Source organism: Chrysochloris asiatica, unplaced genomic scaffold (assembly GCF_000296735.1).
Source record: "Chrysochloris asiatica unplaced genomic scaffold, ChrAsi1.0 scaffold00042, whole genome shotgun sequence".
NCBI classification, from domain to species: domain Eukaryota; kingdom Metazoa; phylum Chordata; class Mammalia; order Afrosoricida; family Chrysochloridae; genus Chrysochloris; species Chrysochloris asiatica.
Window position 1 is genome coordinate 2,845,984 of NW_006408560.1, and position 12,997 is coordinate 2,858,980.

Genomic DNA, 12,997 nt, shown 5'->3' on the forward strand with positions numbered 1-12,997 from the left:
TGGTTGGTTGATGATGCATGGAGGGATTGTGACCATGGCAGTGAAACAATATACGATAGGATGAATGTAAAGCTAATGTTCTCCCATGTAAACTGTCACATAATTCACAATAAAACATTTTTTAAATAAACTTCATTTTGCTTGGATCGACCAGCAACACTCTGGGAAGTAGCAGTCAAGAAATCAAATGATGTATTGCATTAAGCAAATCTGCTGCACAAGACCTCTTTAAAGTGTTCAAGAACAAAGACTTGAACAATTTGAGGACTAAGGTTTGCCTGACTCAAGCCGTGGTATTTTCAATAATCTCATATGCATGTGAAAGTTGGACAATCAATAAAGTTGACTGTAGAAGAATTGATGGATTTGAATTATGGTGTTAGAGAAGAATATTAAAAGTACCGTGTGCTACCAGAAGAAGAAACAAATCTGTATTGGAAGAATTACAACCAGAATGCTCTTAGAAACCAGGATAGCCGAACTTTGCCTTTCATACTTTGGCCATATTGTCAGGAGAGATCAGTCCCTGGAGAAGGACATTAGGCTTGGTAAAGTAAAGAGTCAATTAAAAAGAGGAAGCTCCACAATGAGACAGACTGGCACAGTGGTAGCAGCAACGAACTCAAGCATAGCAACAATTGTGAGGTTGGCACAGGGCTGGGCCGTATTTTGTTCTATTGTGCATGATGTCACTATGAGTCAGCACTGACTGGCTGGCAGCTAACAATAACAGCAATATCAAAGAATAGAAGATCCTCATAGGCTTCCACAATGGTTGCAACAGTTGACTCCAGCATAGCAATGATTGCTAGGATGGTGCAGGACTGGGCAGTGTTTCATTCTATTGTACATAGGATTCCCGGTGAGTTGAAACTGACTCAAAGACACCTAAAATAACACTAATACTATGAGACATGATCTATGACCCAGCAAAGAGTCCCCAGAAATCAGTGCCCTCTCCCACATCACCCATAGTTCCAGGCAACTCATTTATGCAGTGGTTCCTGGGAGTTCCCAGGAGTAGTTTTTCCACCCTGAAGAATTTCTTTGAAAAATGAAACAAAGGTATGAAACCAGTCATTTGTTGTGCTCAGGAAATGCAAGTAGCAACTTGAATAACAAGTGCAAGGAAAGGCCACTATGAGATAAAGCTGGTGAGGAAGGGTAAGCCAGGTCTGGGAAGGCTGGGAAGGCAATGACGTAGGTGCTTTGAAAGACAAGGGGAATCATCAGACTTGCACTTTAGAAAGATCACCTGAAGCTGGAGGGAGATGAGATGGAAAATGAATCAGGAATTTTTGCAATAATCCTACAAGAGGTAGGGGAGCCTCAATTTGATCTGAAGCAGTGAGCAGAATGAGGGATATTTAGAAGACTGAAGAGTCAGGGTTTGGGATTGATGGGGGAGAGGATGGAGGGGAGGGTCATGGATTCCTGCTTTCTGATGTGGTGATCCCATCAGGGGGATGGATATTGGATCCAAACAGATGCAGACTGTATCTTCTCCCTTCACCCTCTTGTCTGCATCTAAAGTGTTCTTGCTGGGCTTCTTGTTTTTACTTTCAAGGTACAGAAATGTCCTTGGTGTGTTTGGCAGACTTTCAGGCACATGCACGGGAGCGTCTATCAAAATCAACTTGGGATTTTATTGACGGAGGAGCTGATGATTGCTTCACAAGGGATGACAACATTGCAGCATTTAAAAGGTCTGAAGTCTCCATTCTGTTGTTAAGCTAAGATGCACTGGTTGAAAGCGCTATGGTTTCTGTGCCCAAAGAACACAGTACACTTGAGATTTGATAAAGAAAATTATTGGGTTTTGGTGGGGAAAGTAATGATGAGAGAAAGGCACCCTGGTGGCACAATGGTTAAAGCACTTGACTCTTTACTGAAAGGTCAGCAGTTGGAATCCACCAGCACCTTTGTGGGAGAAATGACTTGATGATGATCTACTCCTGTAAAGCTTTCAGCCTAGGACACCATATAGGGCTGTTCTACCCTGTTCTATATGGTAGTTATGAGTCAGAATTGACTCAATGGCACACACTGACAACAACACGGATGGGGGATGGATGAGAGGGGATTTTTCTTAGCGCTTCTGTGAAACTAGTGTGTCATAGTATCCCAGAACCTTTGCAACCTGACAAGACAGAACAAGATTCCTAGAGATCAAAGTTACCCAGGCAGGGAGAAGACTGTTAGGTGGGCTTAAATCTCTTTCCTGTATTCCTGAACTTCCAGCTCGGAGGAGAAAATGTAAGGCAGAAGAGAGGAAATATGGAGACTCAAGGAGTCGTAGGGATAAAATACGACAAGAGGGAAGAGCAGGAGTCCACCAACAATGGTCCACAGGCTAAATCTAGCCCTCTGCCAGTTTTTGTATGGTTCACAAACCAAAGACATCTTTGTTTGCTGTTTAATGGTTGGGGAGGAAAACAAAAACAAAAGAAGAATAAAAAATTGTGACATGTAAAATTTATATGAAATTCAAATTTTTCAGAAAATAATAATTGAAAAAAATTATGGTCAGTATCTGGAATTCTTCCACTTTCAGTGGCCTTACTCACTTTTTGGAAATTGTTTCTAACCTGCAAGTGCAAGAGCCCAGAACTCTTTATGCCTATTCACTTTCTTCATAGACCTTCTTATGTTGAACCCATCAGCCCCTCCAAGTACAAAGAGTCCAGTCAGAAAAGCACAGCTCAAAAGCAAAGCAGGGCATGGTGGAGAGCATGTGTGCACCAGGGTTTCAGACAAAGCAGGTTAATGTGAAATAGAGTGCTAGAGGGCAGTTCCAGGAGAGGTGAGCTTCCATCCGGGTCTATGTTACTTAATTAGCAATAAGACAACTGAGCGCGCCATAGGTTTCTGGGGACCTATCTGGCTAAGGCCTACTCAGAAATGAAGTACCCAGGCCCAGACAGCATCTCCATTCTGGAGAGTGAAACCCACCAAAAGAAAACATCTTTGTTGTCTAACACAGAATCCGTCTCCGCCCACGGTTTCTAAGAGATGTGTCAGAAGTGGACACCAGGACCACGATCCAAGGGAAGGAGATCAGTGCCCCCATTGGCATCGCACCAACAGGTTTCCACTGCCTCACCTGGCCAGATGGAGAAATGAGCACAGCCAGAGGTATGGGCCAACCCCGTTGGAGACTCCCTTCCCAGAGGCATATACAGGTACAGGAGGCAGTGGCAGACAACAGCAAGATTTCTGCACAGAAGGGGCTGAGGGACAGTAATCTGGTTGGAATTGGGGAGGATGGGAAAGGAAATATTTACATTTGTATAAAATTTCACTGACATTTGACAAAACATCCATATTCCATTATAAAGTGTCGTCAGAGTGGAAGAGACACGCTGATTCCAATTCATGCAGACCCTATAAATGAGTAGAACTGTCACAAAGGGTTTCTGAGGCTGGAATCTTTATGGGAGATTTTATGGAACTGTGGAGTGCTTGGTGGATTTGAATCTCTGAACTTCACATCAGCAGCTAAGCACTTAACCATTGAGCCACTAGAGCAACTTGCTGATAAATAGGTTGTCGTTGAATCAGTTCCATCTCATAGAGACCCTGTGTAAGGTTTCTGAGAAGTGGCTGGTAAGCTTGAAATGCCTACCTTATGGTTCAAACCGGCCTTGTGGTCCAGTGCTTATCCTGCACTGCTACATCAGGACTCCTGATTATTGTTGTTGTTGTTAAGTGTCATTGATTCGGTTTTGACCCATAACGACCCTGTATAGGGTTTCCGAGGAGCAGCTGGTGAGCTTGAACCACGGACCTTGCAGTTCAAACGGCTTTGCAGTCTGGCGCATTAATCCAGAGTTGTACACCAAAACTCCCTTTATTATTAGGAGGATGCTAAAAATTACACCAAACTACCCTTGGAAAAGTCAGACCCTTCTGACTCACATTGTATTTGAGGAAGGGGATGCTCCATGCAGCCCCAAGGGAAGGGCTCTTTGGCCCCTCTAAATTTAGAGTGAGGAGAAAATCATGAAGTGAAGTCCTTGGCAGCTACTCTTAACAAATAGTTCATTTCCTTTTTTGCCAGTTGACCTTCTCATCTTGTTTGACAAAATGTTTCTAGTTGTTTTATGCCTGCTTCCTTGTAGTTTTCCATTCTCTTCACCCCTTAGGTTAGGTGCCCAGAAGTTGGTTCTGACCCATAGATGAACAGAACAAAACATGGCCCAGCCCTGCACCATCCTCACAATTACTGCCCTGCTTAAGTCCACTGTTGTAGCCACTGTGTCAGTCCCTCTCTGAGGGTCTTTCTCTCTTCTGCATTCCCTCTGCTCTAACAAGCATAATAGTCCTGATAACATATCCAACATACTTGAGATGGAGACTAGCCATTCTCATTTCTGAGAAGTATTCTGACTGTACTTCTTTTTGTTCCTTTGATTTTTTCACAAATTGCTTGGTGTCTATATTACTGAACCATGCTTATTCCACAAGGTTTATTTACTCCATAAATACATCCCTGGAAACTAATTCTATGACACTTTGCTGTTGTGTTAAGAGTCAGATAAAGCATCCTCATATATGTGCCTTGTGTTTGTCTCACAGTTCACGTTTTTCTTTTTAAGCCAAAGGTATTTTATTTTGGGAACTGACTAGTACCTTGTGATTTGTGTGTCTGTGTGTATGTGTGTGATTTGGGTGAGACTTTACAGCTGGCTGTTCTTGGAGGAAGAACACATACACAAACCATGAGGTACTAGCTTTTCCGGAGGTCAGTCAACAGTCTTTACCAATACCATAATCCCAAAGCATCAATTCTTCTTTGGTCTTCCTAATTCATTGCCAAACTTTCACATGCATATGAGGGATTAAAAATATCATGGTTTGGGACAGGTACACCTTAGTCCTCAAAGTTACATTTTTGCTTTTTAACACTTTAAAGAAGTATTTTGCAGCAGATATGTCTAATGCAATCTGCCCCTATGACCACCAAAAAATAAAAATAGAATAAAACAGAAGAGAAAAAGATGAAAATGTTCCTATAACTCCTTTGTACTATCTATCTTACATGATACCCAGGGCTTCCCTGCAGTCTTTTGCTCTGACTCTTTAATGAAGGAAGCTATGAATCCAGGAAACCTAGACCTGAAAGTGGGGTTAGGTACCAAACCTGGCTAGCCTGAAATATTACCAATTTACGACATCTTCATGTGTTGCTTGGGAGAGTTTCAAAATAATGGGATAAATCCTGTTGATATTAGAAATTAGAAAAACCACTATTTTTTTTTTTTTACCTTTTATTATGATTTGGTTTGAAAGTTTACAGAGGAAATCAATTTTTCATGAAAAAATTCATATACATTTGTTTCACACCTTCTGGGTTTTCCTTTTCCATTTGTCCTCCTTTCTTATCCCTTTCTGTCTTCTGAACTTTGCCTCTATGTAAATGATTATCTTTTGGTCTCAAATGATTGATTATTCTAAGGAGTGGACCCCGTTGGTGTTACTGTTCACCCTATAGACATATCATTTCACTGAAGTTTGAGCCACAGGGGTGAATTTAGTTCCAGGATTAAAGAGTGACCAAAAGCTATCATCTTGGGGTACCACTAATGTCCATCAGACTAGTAAGGCTGGTTTTTTCTTTATAATTTTGAGTTTTGTTTTGCAGTTTTCTCCCATTCTATACAGTACCTTATAATGTGATCCCTTTTAGAGCCGTCAGTAGTGGTTGTTGGGTTCCATAGATCTCTTTAGTTCTCAGGGTTGTGGAGGCTGAGGTTTGCATGATCCATTAGTCATTTGGACAAATTGTTTCTATGTATCTTTGAAAGGCAACAGAAGTAAGTATTATTACACATACCATCCTCCAATAACAGTAGTAACAATACTCTACGAGTGGACACATCGATATGCAAGCTGAATGGGGGTGGGAAAGTGACTCAGACTATACTGAAGAATATATATACATTTGACAGAGAATATTTCTACATATATATTTATGTGTGCTGCAAATGTATCCATGAAAATAGTAGATCATGTTGTTGTTGTTAGGTGTTGTTCAGTAGGCTTCGATTCATTGTGACCCTATGTACAGCAAAATAAAATACTGCCTGGTCTTGTGCCATCTTCAAATTGCTGCTACAGTCGAGCCCATTGCTGCTGCCACTGTGCCAATCCATCTTGTTGGGGGGGGGGTCTTCCTTTTTTTTGCTGTCCCTCCACTTTACCGAACAAGATGTTCTTCTCCAGGGACTGGTCCCTCCTGATACTATGTCCAAAGTATGAGAGACAGACTAGCCATCTTGGCTTCTAAGGAGCATTCTGGCTGTACTTCTTCCAACACAGATGTGTTTGTTCTTCTGTCAGGCCATTTTATATTCTTCTCCAACACCATAACTCAAATGTATCAATTCTTCTATGTTCTTCTTTATTCGCTGTCCAACTTTCACATGCATATGAGGCCACTGAAAATACAATTGCTTGGGTCAGGCACACACCAGTCCTCAAACTGACATCTTTGATCTTGAACACTTCAAAGACATCTTGTACAGCAGACCTGCCCAATGCAATATGTCACTTGATTCCTTAACTGCTACTTCCAATATTACCAATGGTGTGTCTAAGCAAACTGAAGTCTTTGACCATTTCAATATCTTCTCATTCAGCATGATGTTGTTTATTGGTCCAGTTGTGAAAATTTTTGTTTTCTTTTCATTGAAATATAGATTAAATCTTTGATCTTCATCAAGAAGTATTTTAAGTCCTATTCACTTTCAGTGAGCAAGGTTACATCATCTGCCTATTGCAGGTTGTTAACAAGACTTCCTCCAATCCTGATGCCATACTCCTCTTCATATAATCCAGCTTCTTGGACAGTTTTCTCAGCATACAGATTGAACAAGTATAGTGAAAGAATAGCACACACTTTTCCTAATTTTAAACCACTTGGTTTTCCCTTGTTCTGTTCAAACATCTGCTCTTGGTTTATATTCAGACTCTCCAAGAGGACAATTAGGCATTCCAGAGCTCATTCTCCACAATGTTGTCCATAGCTTGTCATGATCCACACAGTCAAAAACTCTTACTCAGCCAATAAAGCACAGGTAAACATCTTTCTGGTATTCTCTGCTTTTAGCCAAGATCCATTTGATGTCCCCAATGATAGCCCTCATTTCCCATCCTCATCTGAATCTGACTTGAATATCTGGAAGCTCCCCGTCATGTCAATGTACTGCTACAGTCATTTTAAAATTATCTTTAGCAAAATTTTACTTGCAAGTGATATCAATGATACTGTCCTATGCTTTGCACATTCCATTGGGTCACCTCTCTTTGGAATAAGCACAACAATGGGTCTCTTCCAACCAGTTAGCCAGGTAGCTGTCTTCCAAACTTCTTGGCATAGATAAGTGAGTGCCTCCTGTGCTGCATCAGTCTGTTGTAAGATTTCAATTTGTATTCCATCAATTCCCTGAGCCTTGTTCTTTGCCAATGCCTTCATGAACCTTGGACTTCCTCCTTCAATACCATTAGCTCTTGATCATATGCTACCTCTTGAAATGATTGAACACTGACCATTTCTTTTTGGTACAGTGACTCTTGTGTATTTCTTCCATCTTCTTTTGATGATTTCTGCATCATTCAGTAGTTTGCCAATATAATCCATCAGTATTTCAAGTAGAGGCTTGAGTTTTTTCCTGAGTTCTTTCAACTTGAGAAATGTTGAGCTTATTTTTCCCTTTTGGTTCTCCAACTCCAGATCTTTGCACATTTCCTTATAATACCTGACTTTGTCTTTTGGAGCTGCCACAGGGAGCAAAGTTAGGAAAACTTCTTAACTATAATCAGATACCTTGAAGAAATGAATCACTGGGTCTAAGAGTTCAGGACCATAATCTTGGGGGACATCAAGATCAATTGGCACAACATAGTCCACAAAGAAAATGTTCTACATTCTACTTCGGTGAGTAGCAACTGGGATCTTAAAAGTGTGCCATCTAAGAACAACTCTTGGTTTCCCCCATTCAGAGGAAAAAAGAGTGAAGAAAATATTAGTTTGGGATTAGAACAAATTCTCTGTGCATAGATTGTAGAATGGTAGTGAGCCTTCTGGGAAATTAACGTATTGGAAAATTCCACTAAAAACAATTAGAATAGGAAATGAGAAATATGCAATTCAGCCCAGCATCAGTGTCACCACCATCATCAGCCATCATCGGACTCATCATCACCAGCATTTGTACAGAACATCACTTTGCAATTAAAAGAGTGTTCCCATATCTAGTATTGTATTTAATCTCCTAATAATCTTATAAGACAGTTATTATTATTTCTTTCACGTTACAAATAAAGAAAATAACATTCAAGTCCACACAGCTAAGAAATGCTAGTACTAGTATTCCTCTAATTTCAGATACCATGCTTTTGCCACCACAAAACTCAACTTTCTCTAAAGGAATTACATGTCCTTATCCTCTGCCCTCTAATTCCTTCTAGTTCATTAAGTAGATACCAAGAAGTCCACTTGCTGCCTGAAATGCACAATGTGGCCAATATGGTTCTATACATGAAATGACATCTGTAGGTTGAAATGTTTTGTTCTAGCATGTGGGTATTATCATGCATAGGGTCACTGTGAGGCAGAACAAACTATATTGTGCCTAACAATAAACAATGGGTATTATCAAGGTTATACAGAGGAGAACCCAAATGTCTCTATGCCTCCTAATCTAATTAAGCCATTTGTTATCTCTGCCCTTCAGGGAAGCAGAATGAAGCCAAGCTTTATTTCTACTCACAGGGCAAACTTACCAGAGTCAACACAGACTCCTAGGGCTTCCCACCCCTGCCTTCCAACCTATATTGTGTCCTTTGCTTTTCAGCTGCCCAAGCAGCTGACATCTGCTATATCACTAGCACATATGCCTCCTGCAGCTTTGAAGACATTGCTACTGCTGCCCCAAGAGGCCTCCGATGGTTCCAACTCTATGCACAGCCAGACCGGCAGTTAAACAAACAGCTAATTCACAGGGCAGAATCCCTGGGTTTCAAAGCTTTAGTAATCACTGTGGATGTGCCCGTAGCTGGCAACAGGAGACAGGACATTCGAAACAATTTGGACTTGAAGACAAACTTATTGCTAAAGGATCTTCGATCTCCTAAAGAGGTAGGAAAGGTACCGGATTCAATGGGTAGATTTTACAGGCAAATGTCCTTCCCGCTCTTTTCCTTTCTTCCCTTCATTTCCTTTGTTTCTTCCACAAGCATTGTGTGACTGCCTGTTCTGTACTAGGCACTGGGGATGCAGAAGTTCAAACAACAACATGTGGGCCCTGCTCCCCAGAGGTTCCAGGCAAACAAAATATAAGATACAATATTCTCACCCCAATAGCTGCCCAAGTTTCTGTTCAAGACTAGATACTAAGAAAAGGAAAAATTATTATTATCAATAAGTTGTACACCTGTTAAAAAGTTGAATTGGTGACAAAGGAAATAAGTAGGAGAGACTTTTGCAGGGAATAGGAAAGCAAACTAAAGTTCTTCCAAGTGTTTAAACCTTATGGAATATTTAGACAAGCTGACAATGTGAAGAGGATGCTCCCAGTCCGGGCCCCACCATGCTAAAGGATGAGCCAGTGTCTCTGCATATTTAGAACTCATCCAGATAGAACCACAACACCACATCACACCTCTTTGAAATCTCTAAACTAGAAGCCAGCACATCTTAAAATGAATCAGAGTGGCCAGGATAGAGAAAGAAATAGCAAAGTTAAATTCCACTGACTACAATAGAGATAGTGATGAAAACATTCACAACAAATGGATAGATTTGATGGACAGCCAAGTGGTTCAATTGTTCCAAGCTTCAGCCACAAATTGACCTTGAGGTTTCTGGAAACCTTATCATAAACCCTGTGGTTTATGGGTACTTTCTGCACATAATGAAACAAAGGTAAATTGTGTAATAGCTGTTTTAAGATTATTCAAGTATTACTTAGTTCTGATATGCTGTATACATTTCAACCATAACACATCAAAATTTAAATGATTTTGCTTATCTATTTCATTTACTATACTCTGAGTTCTTTTAAAGTCAGAACTGTGTCTTATTCATATTTGTATCACCAGCATCTGCCATAATTTTTGAGCAAGGTTGTGACTAATGGTTAATGAATAAATAAAAATTGTTAGAAAAAGGAACTAGAAACATTCTCTTTCTGAGTTTATAAATGTCAGTTTTTCAAATGTGTCTCATCTTTGGTATAGGTCAAGCAGTTTTGAAGGAGTTCAGGACCCTTTCTATTTTCCACAGAGAAATCCAACACCTCGTCTCCAGATGACTCCTGTTGACCCATCCATCTGTTGGAATGATCTCTCTTGGTTCCAGAGCATAACTCAATTGCCCATCATCCTTAAAGGGATACTGACTAAAGAAGATGCAGAGTTGGCAATGAAGCACCATGTCCACGGCATTATTGTTTCCAACCATGGTGGGAGACAGCTAGATGAAGTCGCCGCATCAGTAAGTACAATAACTTCCAGGAGTGAGTGTATGTATGTGTATCCACAAGCAAGGTACTCTGTGCAATTTGGTACACATTGTCCCTTTCCTTGCCACATATGTTAGAATATATATGTATATTTAAACCAATACAAACAAATCAAGAAAAACTTACTGCCTTTGTGAGTTTATTCCAGCTCATAGCAACCCTATATAGGGTTTCTGAGACTAATAATTTTTATGGAAGCAAAGAGCCTCTGCTTTCTCCCAAGAAGTGGATGGTGGGTTTGAACTGCTGACCTTTCAGTTAGCAGCATGAGCATTTTGTTGTTGTTGTTAGGTGCCATCAAGTTGGTACTGACCCATAGCAACCTTATGCACAGCAGAACGAAACACTGTCCGATCCTGGGCCAACCTCACTACTGTTGCCACACTTGAGTCCATCGATGCTGCCACTTGGCCAATCCATCTCATTGGGGGTCTTCTTCTTTTTCTCTAACCCTCCACCTTACCAAAAATGATATCTTTCTCCCAGGGACTTGCTCCCTCCTGACAATATGTCCGAAGTATGAAAGACGAAGCTTGGCCATCTTGGCTTCCAGGGAGCACTCTGGCTGCACTTCTTCCAAAATGGATCTATTTGTTATTTTGGTAGCCCATGCCATTTTCAATATTCTCCTCCAACACCATAACTCAAAAGCATCAATGAGCATTTTGTTGTTGTTGTTAAGTGCCGTTGAGTCAATTCCAACCCATAGCGACCCTGTATAGGGTTTCTGAAGAGCAGCTAGTGAGCTTGAACCACTGACCTTGCAGTTCAAATGGCTTTGCAGTCTGGCACATTAACCCACAATGCCACGCCAGCATTTAAGGGGCTTTTAAATCATAAATAATAGCCTAGTGTGGGTCAGGTTGTTTTTATAAATTTTACTTACATCATTTCTAATTCTCACAATAATCTGCAAAATGGGTATTTTTAATCTTTATTTTAAAGATGGGGATACTGTAGTTTAGAAACATTAGTTAGCTTGTCTGAGTTGCTAACCATAGTTATAATAGGTGGTTAAGGTAGGATTTGATTGAAGAAACATTCAAGAGGCCGCATAATATGCTAGAAAGTCACTGGGATATTCACAGAGGAAAAGACAGGAAAGGTAAAAGTATTCACATAATCCTTCAATAATAGTAAGAGCAAAACTGTGGACAATTAGGTACAAAGTAGGCATACAGACTGAACAGATAGGGGAAGATGTACGGGAATACACCCACAGTATTTTCCTATAGAATCAAAGTCTCTTTTCAAATTTATAATCCCTAAATTTGGGATTATAAACAGGGATGAAGTATTCTGTTAACAAGGTAAGCATGGGTTTACTTATGCTAAATTACTAATCTGTAGTGAATGATTTCTGAGATTATAAATCTTTATGAAAGCAGAGAGCCACATCTTTCTCCCAAGGAGTAGCTGGTGGGTAAATATTCTGTACTGAAGAATATGAGAAGTACCGTGGACTGCCAAAAGAACAAACAAATCTGTGTTGGAAGAATTACAGCCAGAATGCTCCTTAAACATTAGGATGACCAGACTTTGTCTCTCACACTTTAGATCTATTATCAGATGGGACCAGTCCCTGGAGGATATCATGCTTGGTAAAGTGGAGGGTCAGTGGAAAAAAGGAAGACCCCCAGTGAGATGGATTGTCACAGTGGCAGCAGCAATGGGCTCAAGTATAGCAACAATTATGAGGCTGGCACAAGGTTGGAGCAGTGTTTAGTTCTGTTGTGCATAAGGTCACTATGAGTCAGAACTGACTCAATGGTACCTAATAACAACAAAAGCGAACAATTTCACATGGATTTGATTGCATCTTGGTAATAAACTTACCTTGCTTTTGGGATAATCCCTCCTGATACTCTCCTCCAGGCTCTCAGGGATAGAAATCACAAGCCCAACTGAAGAGCAAGGAGTATGCCTTCTTCTTCTTTTTTTTTTTGCCTCTTTAAGTTTTCAATTGTGAATTGAGTGAAGGTTTACAGGACAGATTATCAGTTTTACATTCAACAATTCACACTTCATTTCATTGCAATGATTATAATCCCCTTCACGTACCTGATGGTATGTGTTGTTATTGTTGTTAGGTGCCATCGAATCGGTACCGACCCCTAGCAACCTTATGCACAGCATAAGGTAATACATTGCTAAAGGTAATACAAAAACGGCTACAATCATACATTGACAGAGAACTTCTAGAGATTCAAGCTGGATTCAGAAGAGGCCATGGAACCAGGGATATTGTTGATGTCCGATGGATCTTGGCTGAAAGCAGAGTATATCAGAAAGATGTTTACCTGTGCTTCATTAACTACACAAAGGCTTTTGATTGTGTGGATCATGACAAGCTATGGACAACATTGCGAAGTATAAGCATCCCGGAACACTTAATTGTGCTCATGAGGAATCTGTACCTGGACCAAGAAGCAGTTGTTTGAACAGAACATGGGAACACTGAATGCTTTAAA

At 40.4% G+C, this 12,997-nt stretch overlaps 1 protein-coding gene across 1 annotated transcript in view; it reads left to right on the forward strand.

Annotated features, from left to right (window-relative positions):
• The first annotated feature begins 1,569 nt into the window (after positions 1-1,569).
• The window catches only part of HAO2 (hydroxyacid oxidase 2 (long chain)), a 29,723-nt gene continuing 18,295 nt past the window's right edge, over positions 1,570-12,997 (forward strand). The window contains exons 1-4 of the mRNA XM_006861305.1: positions 1,570-1,706; positions 2,984-3,135; positions 8,859-9,142; positions 10,289-10,498. Coding sequence (XP_006861367.1) covers positions 1,576-1,706; positions 2,984-3,135; positions 8,859-9,142; positions 10,289-10,498 — 777 coding nt within the window. The 5' untranslated portion in view covers positions 1,570-1,575. The remainder of the gene's footprint in view (positions 1,707-2,983; positions 3,136-8,858; positions 9,143-10,288; positions 10,499-12,997) is intronic.